Source organism: Melospiza melodia, chromosome 5, assembly GCF_035770615.1.
Source record: "Melospiza melodia melodia isolate bMelMel2 chromosome 5, bMelMel2.pri, whole genome shotgun sequence".
Lineage (NCBI taxonomy): Eukaryota > Metazoa > Chordata > Aves > Passeriformes > Passerellidae > Melospiza > Melospiza melodia.
Window position 1 is genome coordinate 7,981,088 of NC_086198.1, and position 16,419 is coordinate 7,997,506.

Sequence of the window (16,419 nt, forward strand, 5' to 3'; positions counted from 1 at the left end):
TGCATTTCCAAAAATTGCTGGGCCTCTTGTTTGAGCTGCATCACCACCCATCTGCTTTGCTGAGATCCTATTTGAATCCAGTGTCAAGAATCCCATAACAGAGCCCAGATGCTGAGCTCCCTGCTGCATTCTCCAATGCACACAGCCCCTCAGGGATGCATTAAATCTCATAACTGTGGAATAACATAGGATTCAGATCCACCTGATTAAAAAAATTACTCCCTACACAAATTCCTCAAATTACAGAATTGTCACAGGCCAGCACTAAATAGTTAGTGAACCTGTACATTGCTCTGATTATCCTGACATCCTGAAACCAACTATTTCCCTTAGCCTCAATGTTGGAGAGGCTCATGATATTCCAGGACTGAATATGAAGTCAACCACCAGAAAGGTAGCAGATCCAGTGTTCCACCTGTAAGTTGTATGGCTATTCTCAGAATTTCCCAAACATCCAATGGTAAAGTTTGTACCCATAAATTATTTCTTCAGCAGAGCTGGAGGGATGGTCGTATGGACAAGACCACAACATTCTGAAAGGCCCTTTGAAAAATGAGTAGTTATTGATGTTATTGTCAGTGCTTGCTACCTGGCTGGCTGAACTCTGCACTGACCCAGCACTGACTGCCCCTTCAGGAACTAGGGCCTTTAACAAGCCTATATGATACTGATTTTTCAGGAGAGGAGTGCACTGCAGAGCCAGCATGCCTCTTCAGAAACATTAAAACTTTTTGCATAAATCAGATGACACATGACTAAAGTCTGCCTAGAGTGAAGCAGCAGTTAGAGGAATTCAGTACTAATAAATAGAAATGTCATCTCTAGTCAGAAAGTGTTTGAGTTATATAATGCCAGAAAGCAACGACAAGGTCATACAAGTGTCCTTGCAGCATCCTTTCACTCTGCCCTGCACTCTTTGACCACACTGATCCTTCTGACCTCTGAGTGAGATAGGCTGCTGTGCTACCTGGACTTTTGATCTGATCTTGCATGTGCTTAATGTTTTAATGTTACATTCAGTTCTTATCCTAATTCAAAATATTTTTCAGCTTGCCCATGATAATTCTGGAACATAGACCATAAACCATTTTTCTTATACTGACTTGGAAGATAATGGGATAATGTTACAGAAAAAAACCACCCAGGAGTGTTTCTTATCTCCAGCTGGAAATGGCCCGTTCAATATCACTTTCTCCTCAAAAGCTTTAGTATCAATGGCAACCAGACCCCACTCAGCTACAGGGTTACACAATTGTTTTCCTCAGCAACACCCCACACCATCTTACCTTCCCTCCCAGATGGCAGGACAGACAGCTTTCCTTCCCACTGCCAGGTTGATCAGCTGTATCTCCAGAGATTCCTTGGCATCTTCAGGACAGGCAGGACTTCAGTGCATTCCTCAGTGCAATCAAAAGAGCAGCATGAATAGCAGCACTTCCAGAACTGGTCATGCTTTTTCTCTTGGTCAGCTTTTCCCAAATCTCTGCTTCTTATGAACTCACAAGAATCTTCCAGAAAGCTTCTACTTTCATCCAGTCCTACTTTTCTTCCACAGTTTCCGCTGTCTGAGAAATAAAAACACAAAAACCGCATTTGCAGTAGCTGTCTGTTTGGTAATTGTGAGGGCTCTGGCAAGGTGCTGCAGCCATCCCCCAGGCTCAGGCTGGCAAAGCTTGCATTGCCAGGCAGGGTTTGGGGTCTCCTGTGCAGAATGACACAGAGGGACAGAAGACATTGTACCCAAAGACCAACTCCTGTCTTATCTCAGGGCTTCTAGAAAGATACTGCCCTACATTATTTTCCTGGGGAAATCCTCCCACAAATTTCAAGGGGAAAGACTGTATTTTGATTCCTATTTCCACCTTAGTGCCTTCACATGGTTCAGAAAGCCCATTGCAAGCTGTGCTTCTTCATCTGATGGCTGTGGTTTAACAGCAGTCTGGGCATGCTGCCTTCTTAGTTGACACACACTGCCACCAGCAGCCCTTTCCAGGGAAGTAAAATATCATCTCTCCCTTCATTTTCCCTTTGCCAGGGACATTCAGCCAGAAGGCTGCTATTGCCATCACACTCATCTCAGGCACTTGTTTGGTTTTTATTATGAGTTAGAGTTATGCTGCATCCCCCACCTTTCTGTTTTTTTTTTTTTTTTTTTTTTGTTTTTTTTTTTTTTTTTTTTTTTTTTTATGTGCAGGAGGCATTACTCTTGCAAATGAAACATCATTTGAATGTTAGATCGCTGGAGGCAGATCTGTTTTCACACTGAACGATTGCATTCACGAGAGCTGCTGGACACACCCAGCCCTCAGCCCTGCTTTAGCTGCTCTCCACATCAGAGAGGACACTGTTCATGTCCCTAAAACAATCATGTTTCTTTGATTAGTAAGAAAAAGTAAGGCTCTAACATGCAAACAAACCTTTTCATCTTGGTGTTCCAGCAGCTCTAACTCCTCCTTACAGACTTGGATGCTTGTCACCTTCATTGACCTGTTGACTGAAGGAACATGCATTTTCCATCAGTCAGTTCAGACCCATCAGCCACCACAGATCACTGCTTGGCTGGAGAGGCTCCATCCACACTGATCAGAAAAGCCACAGAGCAGTGCAAGGAGATAACAATCCCAAGGGCTGTGCAGACACCTTAGTTTTAATATCACCAGGCCCCCCCGTTATGTGGTCATGGAGAACACTTCATTAGTTCCTCCATATAAAGAATGGTTTAGATTGTTAAGATTTTAAAAACCAAAGGTAACTGAGCATTACATTACCTGGGTTACTGGGATGTAAAATCCACATGGGCACTTGTTCCTGCTTTCCTGGGCTCCACCCACAGCAGCCCCTGCAGCCGAGGGTGACGCGGGGGACAGCTCACAGCCCCGCACACCCCTGGGGCGCCAGTGACTGAGGCTCCCGTGACAGGAGGGCCAAACTGCTTCCAGACTTCGGGGTCACTCACCGTTCATGCTTTGGGTTTCATTCAAAACCCAAGGGAGCCAAAAGCACCTGCATTGTTTTTGACAGCCTATCACTTTTTCTAACAAGATTCGTTCTATGTGGAGAGTCCTTTTGTATAGTGCCAGCCAAGCCACACAATTTACAGATCCAGCGCTGCAGTTCAGAGGAGTCTTGCAGGGTTGGACAGCCAGAGGACCAAGTGCTGGCAGCCACTTCTGATGTTCCCTGAAAGTACATATTACCCTGGAAGATAGCCACTGACACTTCTCAGATTATTCTCATCAAAGTAAGCAGGGTAGGATTTCAGAACACAGCAAGAGCTAGCATTCTCATGCCTTTCACAGGAATGAGAACAACCAGAAACAGAAACATTTCCAATTTGTTCTCCCGTATTTCTTTACACCTATTACAGTTGATGGATCTAAACTCACCAGCAAAAAACAAGCAATAAATGCTTTTACAGAAACAAAGTTTGTGTTTAAAAGTGTAGATAATTTCTTCTTCATGTTCTTAAGCTCTCCTTATTACTTTGCCTCCATAGATTCTTGCATAATTTGATGTTTTTTAAAGTAAAAGGAAAATTGTGCTTTATATACAGCAAAAATCTACCAAAGCATCTTTTGTGTTTTTTACAGGCAGTGGTATGTTTTGCTTTTTCTTGCAAGAAGGCTCACAGATCAAGAGCATAAAATTTTAACGTCTCTGGCATGCTATAATAGATCTCAAGTTTCTTGATGTAGTTTTAGAGCAGTAAGTTGATAAGTTTTGGCTTTAGGGACTGCAGTTTGGAGGCAAATGGTGTGGAAGAAGCAGGCAGTAGTGAAGGAGACTGACTGGCAGTAGGGAAAGAGAATGCACTGATTCTAGGAACCCATTAGTGGGGACAATGTCCTTGGTACTCCTGTGGGTTCTGCTGTAGGTTGTCCTGGTGCCAGGATCTCTGGTAATAAAGAAAGATGTCCTCTCCTTCCTATTGGTCCCCGTTTCCATGCATAAAAGGGTGTTGCCTACATGAATAGTCTGTGATATAACTCCAGGGTTTTGTCAAAAGAGCTTTTTGAAATCTGAATACTCAAAAGTGCACTGAGAGATATGGCTGGGAAGCAAGAATCCTGTTTGTAAAAAAAGGCCTGTAGATTTCAGGACTTGGGTTCACTCTTAGAACTTGTTTCTTTCATGCCCTGATTTAATTACATCCTCCTTTGCTAAGGAACCTTCTCAGGAAAAAATGAAGTTAGGTTCAAACATGCTTCTTAGTGGAAACATAAATGAACTAAGATAAGACAGTAAAAACAATACAAACTAGACCTGGCCTTTGGTTCTACTCTCAAGTTGATTTTCTATGAACATATTAAATCTGCCTAATTATATCAGGCAGATGAGACAAAAATCAAAATATGTCCACGTGTCAGTTCTCAGTGGGAATTTAAGTTTTTCATTTCACTTGGAAAAAACCTGAGTCCCCACAGATGCAACAAAAGGTACCTAGATAAAACTTAAAATAAACTGCATTTATTATTTGTAAGTTTGTAACATTGAAGTTTCCTAGATTTTGAGATATGGGGGTTTCTATAAAGGAAATAATCCATTTTTACTCTGAAAAGTATAGTAAAACGAAAAATTCAAATATTTTATTTACTTCACCTAAAAAACAAGCAACCCATGAGTAAGATATACATAAGTTTCCCAGATTTTTTCCCTAATAAATTTTTTAAAGATTTATACAATTTCTACAGAAACATACAGTGTATCAAAATCTGCATAAATCAAATTTATAAAATATGTAGAAATGCATAGTGATATTATCATCAACTTACAAAGCAAGAATATGGGAATTATTTTTTTCCAAGCCGGCTATAGTAGGAAAAAGTCATTACAGCAACAGCTTCTTATGATCTCATGTTTTGTAAGGTTTCAGTCTCACATACAGATTCATATTCACACACAGCATCAGCTTTCAATGAATTGCACATAATACCCATTTAAAATGCACACCCGCACAATCTATGTGCCACCATTCTTTCTCTTATGCATAGTTGTATGATTAAATTAATCTACCCAACACACAAATGGAGTCAGTTTTCACACACACAAGGAACAAGTACCAGCACAAAACCTTATTTTCCTTTTTTTTTTTTTCCAGTTTCTCCCTCCTTTATTTTCTATTTTTCATAGCTCCGAAAGGATAGATGAGAAGTTTAAAGAAACTAGGAAAGATCCCAAACTAATAGATCCGTGCTGACAGCCCTATCAAGTCTGTCACCAAACATGATACATAACCCTTGTTAACATCAATGGAAGCTGCATGCAATGCTATTCTAGACCTCAGGGAAGTATTTAGTCATACTTAATTGTGTGACGTGTTATAGGGACAACAGTTATGGAATCAGTACACTGATGTCAACATTTAAGTTACAAAATCTGGACAAAGGAAGTGAGGATAAGTCATTTCCTCTCCACCTCTCTATTTGTTCAGAGTCAATATTTATATTCCTAAGGGAGTTTGCATCAACTCCTTTCCAGAACATTTTTAGAAACAACTTCTTCTCATTCTACTCTGTACACTGTAGCACCAAGCAGTTGGTTTTTCGTGTTTGTAATCCCACTGGAGAAGTTGTGAATGACATAAATAACAAGAAGATTAGTACCAACAAGTGTGAATTCAGAATTTCCATTTCTCTTTTGGAACGAAAATCTGGCATCCAAACTGGCTGACAGATGTCCTTGTGATGAATCAGGCAGATGTGTTAAGTAGCTGGATGCTTTTTTCCTAATTATAAGTTTTAGTCCACCTCTAAGTGATTTTCATTCAAAATAGCAGTATAAATGAAGTATTTGATTCTTTCCAAGTTTTACATAATTGTGCAGCTTTTTTTGTTGTTGTTGTTTATTTTAATTATTTTTATGTAAGGCATGGTTTAAACAAGCAAATTAGTGCTTATAAATTCTTAACTGGATTTGTGAGGGTGCTTACCTCCATCAAATTGCACCACATTAGCACTAAAGTGGACAGTCTTCCTTGCACTGTACCAAGCACCCCGTCGAAGCAGAGCAGCCAAACTGGCAACAGAAATTTGTCTTCGTTAGCACACTAATTACACAGGGTGGTATGGCAGGTCCCGACCCCTGGTGACAGCTCAGAGCAGCCCACTGCAAATTTCCAACAAATGCTTTCCTTGTGAAAGAGAGAAATGAAAGAGGCACTAAATATGTTCAAATTCATCTTCCAAAAAAGCAGCATGATTGTGAGAGAAGGCCACCCTGGCTAATAACCTGTGGCAGTGCTTAGTAAGATGTAAAATTAAATAAAAATATACAACAGGTTGATAATCACCAAGTTCTATGAAAATCTGATTACTACAACCTCTTCAAGTGTGTGTAAAAAAACTGCCTTCAGACCCCTGAGTGTAATCCCAAAGAAGACGACAACGCTTTTAACTATGTTCCTATGAACCATAGCTAACAGCACATTAATTTACCAACATCTTGAAACAAAAAGATGTAAACATCTACAGAGTTTAAGGTAAAGCAGTTTTGTAAACATTAACTGCGGATGATAATGTTATTGTAATAATCACAGTTCCTCTATGTCCTTCATCCAAGCCAGGAGGCTCACAGCTGTACAAAGTTAATAACTGCAGCAGTTTTCAGGCTATTTTCAGTCCTGTACAAATGAATGCGTCAGTAGGTAGGTTTTGTCTGTCTACACACTAAGGATGTTGTTCATTTCCCATTTTTGTGTTGCTTTACTGGAGTCACACTCTGAAATGAAAACTTGATGCAGGACTTCGGAGCGATCCAAGCACTTCCCTGACGGAATGTGAGTAAATCTGTGCAGATTCTGAAAGACAAAACCACCAGGAAAACGTGTTGGGTTTTTGTGTTGGGTTTATTTTCATTTGTTCTGGGTTTTTTTTAATATTTCTTTACATCTGCAATATAGTGATTTACAAAACCAGGTTTCAGCATCCCAAAACAGATCAGTTCTACACTCATTTTACTATTTGTTAAACATAGCACTTTGCAGCCTTCATATTAAATCTTTGCTTCCTGTAGGTCCTCTTGAGAGGCCTCCTGTTTCTCTTAGGCAACAAACTACTAACAAAATGAGCAAAACTCTATCTAAAATGCTTCTAAGCCTTTTCATCCATCCTGTAACCAAACCAGAAGATTAACTCTTGAGGACAGCTCTATGAGGACTTCACTGGGCAGCTCCTCCTCCAGTCAGCCCTCAAGAAAACAAATGTACAACACCAACATTAACACCTCAGGGGTAAAAAAAGTACTAACTTGGCTCCCTGTTTGGCTGGCAGAAGGAAGAGTAAAGAGTATGAGAGTTAAGTCTGGCTTCCAGAGCAGCAGGAGGCTGCCCAAGGAAGCACAAACCTATTGCACCAGGCACGTTCAGGCTGACCCTGGCACATCTGTCTCCTTCCACACCCACCATGCTGCCACGCTCCAGTCTCCTGCCTTTGGTCTGTGGCTCCTCTCCTGCTTGCTGACCCCCTGTGCCAGAGGCAGCCCTGGCTCTGACTGGCTGCATCCAGTGGGGAGGAAAGGGAGCAGCAGCAAGGCCATGGCACTGCGGGGGCTCTGCAGCCCTGCCCTGTGCACACACACACACACCCCTGGCATGGGGACCCCCTCCATCACCCCACACATGTGTGCACAGCCACAGATCAATACCTGGCTCCTGATGTGTGACCAGATACAGAGGTCATCTAGCTGGAGAGAAAAATGGGTGTCTAAACAAAAGCAACAGGCAGACCACCAGCAGCCCTGTTCTCGATCCCTGCTAGTGCTCAGTGCTCAAGCAGCACGTGTTACACTCAGCAAACTGGCACACTGCTTGTTTCAGAGACAGCCAACAGACCAACCAGATAAAATCTCCTTGCAGCCTTAATTTACAAAAGGCCACAGCATTTTTCAGCAGTCCACAAGTGTCTCATTCCTCACACCTTCAGCATTAGAAGAAGCAGTTATACCCTCTGCACTGCACAGCAGTGTGCCCAGTTCCTGGTATTTGGTTACACACCCTTGGTGGTCCTTTCATTCTCACCCTCCCTTTTCTTTCCTTCTAGAAGCCAGCCAGTGTTTTGTTCTACAGCCCAGACTGTGCTTAGTGAGCTTCCTTATAACTTGTGGTAATAAGCAAACAATTACACAACCAGTGCTAGTGCAGAGGAAATGGATCTTGCATAAATGAAATTCTTAGAGAGAAGCCAAGTAACATGCTGGGACAAACTAGAATGGCTGGAGAGTTAAAAACTGCTACATATTATTCTCCTGAAATATTAAAGCTGAGGTTGGCCCTTACCTGCCGCTGCTTACTGATTTTTACATTCCAGGTTTAAAGAAATTTGTCTGTCTATCCAGCACAAGGAAGCTGAGCTGGATGGAAATGGCATTATGGTACCTGATATTTCCCTAGCTCTATGCAAACACCAGAAAATGTGGAGTAGCTTAAAGGATAACATACAGATTTCACTGCACTCAACTGTGCATCTTTCAGACAAACAATAAAGAATCCAGATAACCAGGTTATGAATTAATAAATATGCAATATGCTAGCTATATAAGCTGAAGAAAATTTTACATGGAATAGTTTTGTAGATGTAGAACCAAGCTATATGTTGCTATATCCAAGGATAATTCAGTCTCATTTTCTTAAGACACAGAAATAGAAACGTAGGCATTTTTTAAAGCAACACTAACAAAACTTACATGAATAGAGAACTTACAGATGTAATGACTAAATAGACTGTAGCAGCCCTCACATGTACATCAGCCAACATTCCAAGTCCTTATTAAAAATTTATAGATTTTGCAACAGCATTATAACAGTACCACACCCAGGATTAAGAACAGAGCATGTTATTGTTACTAGAGAATGCCTAACGAACAGGAAGTGAAATACTGAAGAAGACAAAGACAACATGAAAAGGCAGAGTAATCTTACATTTACCTGCTCCTATGCAGGCTTAAAAATATCTTGTCTTTAAACAGAGAAACACTTCATTTAGACTGCCCAAAATGAGACCTAACACTGACCCTAGCTTCTAAATGCACTCCAGCAGAGACTTTGTTGAAACAGAGGATACAAGCAGAGAGGGTGATGGCACTAAAAGCCTTTATAAAGCCTGTCACTAGGAGCGGGCATGCTCTTTGCTTCCTCTGAGACATGTGCTAACTCCTAATATCTCTGTGGCAACAAATGTCGCCTCATGGAGTTTTCCTTAAAGATTTTGCTACAGAAGACAGCAACTAGATTCACTAAATAAACGGATCTTTCACTAGAGGAAGTTTCTCTAGCATGCGTGTATTTCTGCGAATGTGCCATTAAAAATTTACTCAATTCAGTTAACCCTGTCACAGATCGTTAATTTCAGATACACATAAAACAAATTTTAAAGCTGAAAAAAACCCACTGAAAGGAAATCTAAAAGTGTATTTTCTTCCATATATCTGTTGCATACCTTGAAGAATTGCCACTCCTTGAATTCATTCTGATTACAGTGTGTAATCATAATTTTGGATCCATCTGGTCCTTTAGTTAAGCACTGATCGTACTGCATGAGCTGATTGGCTTCATTGATTCGGAAAAGCTAACAAAAGAAAAAGCCATTTTCACAACAGTTAACTCAATGAGCATTCTATAAACACTGCAAACACAATGAAATTACAACATTCAAAACATTTTCTGGTTTTATTACACCTGTCTTTCAGGAGGGTTCTTTATTTTGCATAACACACTTTTACTATCATAATACTAAATGTCATGGTTAACTTTCCTGTAGGACTTAAAAGGCCAAGAACTTAACTAGAAAGACAAAAATTGAAAGGGACTCATATTAAGGAGACTTCTAAAAGTGTTTAATTACAGACCTTTGTATGATTTGATGGCCAAACAACCCATTATCTTTATAAAAGCCTGGTAGCAAGTCCTTGATCCTGGACAGTAATTTCATGTGAAGACACTAAAATTTTGGCATTTTACCCATGGAGGAAATCAATCTAATTCATCCAGATACAAAGAGATTATCCAGCTACTTCTTACAGAATGATTGCTACAGGGTTTTTGGGTAGCATATGTAGTTTAGGGAACCTTTTCATTAAATATCAGAATAAAACAGACATTTCCAGGGGCTACTAAGAGCTAAACCACATAGGATTTCTAAAAAAATCATCCTAAATGCAATTTTATGATTGCCACAAAAAAATTGCCTGGTTTAAGTTTACATGGGCTTAAATAAGGACTTTAATTCTGAAAAAATTTCCAACCAGAAAAGAAAATATAAAGACAGAACAGCATATCTGTGTGGTAGTGTGGGCAGGTTTGTGAAGATACAGGTCAAACACAATAAAATCTTTGATTGCTATCATCTAATAGTAATTATGTTCTGTCAATTAATTTGTAAATGAAGCAGAGATACATTTCTGCTCATTTTCTTCTCTAATGTGGTGGAAGATGAGTTACTGCACAAAAGTGTTTTAGCTTGGACCAAAACAACTTCTTTACATACTTGAGGTGCAGTAAAGGTTTTTTTCCTGAAGGATTAATTATTAAGTAAAGGCAAGTGGTGAATCAGGAGCAATGCTAAGAGCTGAAGCAGTGATACTGGTGCTTTTTCATGTACCACTTTCCCTGAAGAATGGATTATGAATTTGCCTTCAATTTCATACCATTTATGTTTGAAATGGTATTTTCAGACTGCTGTACTTTAGCAATGCCAGTATGCTTACAGAAAGCCCTAATTCCCACCTTTGTAGCTGGCACCTAGGTGACTTGATGTACAGGCTTAACAGAAAACCTGCCTGTTATCAATCCACAGCAAGCACTTCTCCTTCAGCCTTGCCTCCAAGCTCCTTACCTGATTTCCTCCCATTCTGTGGCATGGCCCAAGCTCAACAAAGCCACCATTGGTGTGCCCCATGCTGTCGATGCAGTAAGAGGTCTCAAAGCCTCTAATCTGGAAAAGAGGTTTTGCACTCAGAGTTAGTCTCAAGGGAAAAATAAATACTAAGGAGTTCAGAAAATTCTCACTTATCTCTCAAACCAGAAACAGGTATCTGACAGAGAGATTAGACAAACCTGTGTATGAAATTTAAGTACTGATGTTAACTGTTCTGGGAGATGGAGCTTCAACCTGCCCGTGCTAATTTGCAGGCTATTCCATGCTGATAAAGCCAGAGTTGCAAAGCTCAATTCCAAGTTAGTAACACCTAAATATAGGACTGCCAAGTATTTTAATTTATGCACTCTCCTATCAGAGCATGTTCCATCTCCCAGGTCTTCATAAATAAGCTCAGGAGCTCAGGTAAGTCGCTCTCACTTGTGGGTGAAGAGAAACAGGATGCAGAGGAGTTATGCACAGCAGCAATTACCCACAGCCAGACACAGCCCACCGACCCAGCTGCTCAGATGGACCTTCTGCAGCAGCAATTACACAGGAAAAAAAAAGAAATAAAATTGATGAGGGACAGGCACAGGGATAAAGAACAGAAGTCCTGTCATAAAGCACGTCTCAACTGCTGATTGTCTCACTCCCTTCTCAGAAGGGCCAACAAGCAGCCTTACAAAGACTTTATGACACAAATAACGTTTTTTCCAGACCTATTTTTGTTGCCAGAGCCTCTTTCCTCTTTGTAATGGTATAAAAAGTCTGAAGGACTAAGATTAGACTCTTCCAGGGAGCGCTAGGGAAGATGAACCCATACTTTCCTACCCCAGAGTGTGGAAATGCAATCAGTGTGGTGTTACAAATGGGGGGAGGAGGGACAGGACTTCTCAGATGGAGGATAACTAGCAGCCTGTGAAGAAGAGTTGAAGAAAACTTCAGAGAAGTCTCTGAACTCAGAATTTTCCTGTTGCTTCACCAGACCCACTTGCTTTTATCAGGGATGATTTCCTGCAAGGTCACCAGTATTATTTTACACTTTTCTGATGCTTTCACCTTGGTGAACAGCAATATTTAGTGTACCTCCCAAACCCTTTATGCAGGTACTTGAGGAGGTCTAAGGCTCATATAGTAGCTAATGCTTTGTGCTAGCTTTTAGGTAAGAAATCAAGGTGGCATTGTTAATCTGGTCTGTCAGACAAAAGATTATTTGTACCTCCATTCACCACACACATGCTCTGTATCACTAATTCTAGCATTAAGAAATTAGAGGTGACACTTGGTGATAGGAGACAGCAGAGATCTGTATTTCCTAATGTGCTTTTGAAGCTGCAAACCCATGTATCGTATTCATCATATCTCGGGGAAGAAGGTTGCTAAATTTGGGGGGACACAGGAGCTCTCCTCAGCTAGCAAGAAGATTTTCTTAATTTCCCTCAACAGTCTTCAAAAGTGAAATAAATAGGAGAGACAGGGCAAAAAAGTAATCAATTGCAGAGGGGGAAAAATTTGAAAGCAGGCAGGAGACCTGCAGTATGTGCTTGCCAAGGTGTGGGCTAAATGCCAGAATGAGACAGGCAGAGTTCAGTGAGGGGTCCTGCACTCACCTGTAATATGCCAACTTTCTCTGCCAACCACTTGAAAGTGCTGCATTTGCAACCACATTCTTAATTTAGTGAAGTTAGAATTGTACACACCGATGTTGGAAACGGTGGTGACAGAATCATATAAAATCATTACATGCAGGTAAGGAACTAGCTGAGGCTGTAAATGTGTGAGTACTTCCCAGTCTAGCAAACACAGGCAGAATGAACTCCACCTGGATTTAATGATCTGTTCTCTAGGCTTTCACACAAAAGATATTTTCACCTATTAATCTTCACCAATACTCCTATATGCAGGACTCAAATGTTTTCCTTTTGAAAAAGCTTAAATTCTAATTATAGAAAAAAGTGCTTTGGACAGGGCTAGACATAAATGATCCTTCAAGGATCTGTGGAACTAATTAAAAAATCACACCTGCAAAAGTAGATATAATTTTTTTCCTCTTAAAGGGTTACATCTTTACAGCTCTCTGGTTAGTATCATATAGCTTAGTGCAGAAGTAATCAAACAGCCTGTTCACACGGCAAGTCACAACTGCTTCCTCTTGAATTCACAGTTTTTTACAAAAAGCTCCTAAAATACATAGGTGTACCTACCTCTCCCCAGTCCACGTTTTTGGGTGGTAAGGGGTAATATGAAGTTATATCATATGCTATTTCTTCCATAAACCACTTAAAACTCTTGCAGTTGTGATCTTCACGGAATTTCTTCAGCTCAGATATGTCTCCGTAGGGCAGCGCCTTTGTCTCCGGCCGGCTGGCATAGAAGTAATCCTTGTATTCATCCCACCACACCTCTACAACCCTGACATAGTTCTGTGAGGAATAAAGACACTGCTGTGACCTCAAAGCACACACAAACAGGCCAGAAGCAACTCCTTGTTAATAACAGACATTTAAGGATTTATCCTCTTAGAAAGTGACAGCATAGTATTATTATATAGCACTAATAATCTGTCACTGTCAGCACACTAAACAAGGCACATGAATATTATTTTCAAGGGATAGTTTAGGACTGAAGCCAGCAAATTAAATTGGGCTGCTTAATGAGAATGCGAAGTCTTTTTCTAAGATTAGAGATTGTTTATTTGAAAATAAAGACTTTTCAGTTATGGGTGCAATAAAACGTTGCATTTATTTGCCTCTGTCAGAACTGCAATTCATGGTTTCTATTCACCTTCTACAATTTTAAATGAAGAGAATTATATGCATTGGTCCTCTAACAGGGAAAAAATTCAGTCTTAAATGGGTCAGCTACTTGGAGAAGGGGGAAAATTGGATAGCTTACTTGGTAACAAGCCTCTTCCTCACATTTTTCTTATTCTCTTTGGTGACTCCTATCTCTATATAACCTGCACACATTCTAGATGCCTCACTTTGTTAAATTCTTCTAGTGTCAATTACCTATGTTAAAAGAGTCTTAAAAGATTTGACTGAAGGCACAAATTATTGAGACTTTAACCCACATCTGGCATAAACTGAACAAAGCTATAAAAAAAGGACATTTACTATGAGGACAGGAGGGTGCCTGAAGAGGGGGAAAAGCTATTTCTACATCCTGCCTTGTACAGAGACAGAACTTCATATTTAAGAACACTCAGCAGTGCTTTTTACATTCAGTAAGCAGGCCAGCAGACTCATGTAAGGCATTAAGATATTCAACAAATATTTTTGATCATCTTTTAAGAACACTGAAATGATTTTTATTACTTCAGACAAGGCAAACTAGCATCTTGCCTGCACTGAGAAATAGACCTATCATTTGATATCCTGTTGCCCATTCCTCTGTCTCTAACCCCAGATATGTCCCCCTGGGCTCCCTTGTACTGGTCCCAGTCCTTGTTTCACCAAAATGTTCATCAACTCACATTAATGGTAACAACTATCCTGGCATACACACCCCCACAGCCCCCAAAAACGCGGGAGTTTTGGGAGGCTGTGGGGGTGTGTATGCCAGGATGGTTGTTACCATTCAGCTAGGCTGGGCCATTGCCTTTGGAACTAACTGTTAGGTTGGCTCAAGCCATACTCTATAACCCTACAGGTAGTCATTGTCTAGGAAGATTGTTCTGGGATTGGAATTAATCACAAAGAGCTGGGTCTTTGGGAGTGGGATTTACTGATGGCAGAACAGAGCCCAAGAGAAAGCCTAAACTGGGCAATAGAAAAACTTAACAGGAGGGTCGTCTCTCTTCCTGCTGGTAGATGGAAACTGATATAAACAGTTTTTCTTGATTCAGATTCTCTCTTCAGATATAGAGCTGGCTCATTTGCTTTCTGGAATTGATGTCTAATTTTAATTTCAGGGCTTGAATAACACTTCTACAATCTGCAGCGTACCTGTGGAGCTGCAAAGCCTCATGATGTAGGGCAGAGCATACCATCTTCCCAGGTGTCATTTGCTGCTTCTTAATTAAAAAATGCAGACACAAAAGTCTGAGAGATGCTAGATTCCACAATGCACTAACTTGGCCTAGGATCATATCCATCTTTATCAAGATAAAAGAGGATTTCAAGCCCATGATATCTCCAGGAATGTGTAGAGTTGTTCATACATACCTGGGCACAGTGCAGCAAAGGCTGGAGGTGATGACATTAAGTAATAGGAAGTGCTTTTGTACCTCAGAGATAGCAGGGCAAGGCTTTAGAGCAAGAAAGTAGGTTCTAGGATTCTCTACTCTTAGTAACAGTGGGATTAACACAAAGATTTCTCTCCTGTGGGGATGACCATCCGAGTCTAAGATACTAAATCACTTTGGATGAAGAGCTCTCTAAGCTGTTACTGGTAATTTAAATGCATTTATCTAAAACTGTTCTTATCTGAAATCAAAAACCACCCTCCAGGTTGCTTCAGAACTGTACCTTTAGTGTAGGAGAAGAGCCAACGTAGACAGGGGGTGGATTTCCTTGCCAGCCCTGCAGACGATAGATGTGTCCAACACGAGAGCAGGGCACAAAGAGCAGCTTTCCCCCACACTGCCAGATCTGCAAGGTAAAACACAGGTATTATCAATATATATACACAGGAATTTAAGACAGACAAACAGACAATAAATTATGGAAGAAACATCAGCTACATTTCTTAGTATACTGTCATATATTTACATACTTTTTACTCCAGATGTAAGCATAAAGAAAACAGGTCTTTGAAATGAGAGGTATACTGAGTACACTTTCTACTCAGCCAGAGAGTTACTCAACTAAAGAAATTTTTAAAAAAGCTTTTTAAAAAGTTGGGCATCTCCTTCCATCACTATTTCAGAACAACGGTAATGAATGAGTGCCCAAAATCAGGAAGTGGGTAATTTTTATAACGACAGAATTATTGATATTTTTATTTTATTGAAGTAATTCACATGCCATCATTAAGATGGGTTTTGGTTAGATGCCCATTCACATTTAAGTTTTTCTTAATAAATATTAGTAGGAGATAAGGATGTGTTAGGTAACTCATTGCAGAAACAGATATTTGACTATAGTAGCTAAAAAAAAAAAATATTTGAACTATTTGAAAATAAAAAAATTCTGAAACCATTCTGAAATTCCCTCACTCCCACATATCTTTGGATAATCCCTTAATGGGGAAAAGAAAATATACTTAAATCAGAATTTAGTTGCTCCTAGTTTGGAGAAGTTTAATTGTAGCACCAAATTCTAATTCAAGCTAACCTTGTGAATGTTTCAAATTAGTCTAAATTCCAGATTAAAAATATGATTTACCAGTATTAGGAAAGATGGGCAGAATATCTTATTGTCTTCATTGCATCATGATATTAATTTTCCTAAGTTTCATCAAAAAATCTCCTCAGGTATGCAAGGATATTAATTTTATTTGCAATCTAGGAGTGATAAATGTTTAGTTCTTCTGAAGATTGGTTGTGATCTACATGAAACCACTTTGGAGGTGTCTACATAATGAGCATTTCAATCACAGAACTACTGTAAGTAATTTCAGCCATGAT

At 40.0% G+C, this 16,419-nt stretch overlaps 1 protein-coding gene and 1 long non-coding RNA gene across 3 annotated transcripts in view; both read right to left on the reverse strand.

Moving 5' to 3' along the window:
- Positions 1–786: 786 nt before the first annotated feature.
- Positions 787–3,220, reverse strand: LOC134418968 (uncharacterized). Its single transcript, XR_010027906.1, has 3 exons — positions 2,769–3,220; positions 2,418–2,494; positions 787–1,565 (listed from the first exon to the last, which is right to left on the reverse strand). It is a non-coding gene; the product is annotated as an uncharacterized LOC134418968 (long non-coding RNA).
- A 1,339-nt stretch (positions 3,221–4,559) lies between these two features.
- GALNT7 (polypeptide N-acetylgalactosaminyltransferase 7) overlaps positions 4,560–16,419 on the reverse strand; it is a 72,194-nt gene continuing 60,334 nt past the window's right edge. For both annotated transcript variants that reach the window (XM_063156199.1, XM_063156200.1), the window contains exons 8-12: positions 15,320–15,442; positions 13,055–13,273; positions 10,827–10,925; positions 9,432–9,560; positions 4,560–6,796 (exon numbers count right to left, since the gene is read on the reverse strand). In XM_063156199.1, coding sequence (XP_063012269.1) covers positions 6,659–6,796; positions 9,432–9,560; positions 10,827–10,925; positions 13,055–13,273; positions 15,320–15,442 — 708 coding nt within the window. In that variant the 3' untranslated portion in view covers positions 4,560–6,658. The remainder of the gene's footprint in view (positions 6,797–9,431; positions 9,561–10,826; positions 10,926–13,054; positions 13,274–15,319; positions 15,443–16,419) is intronic.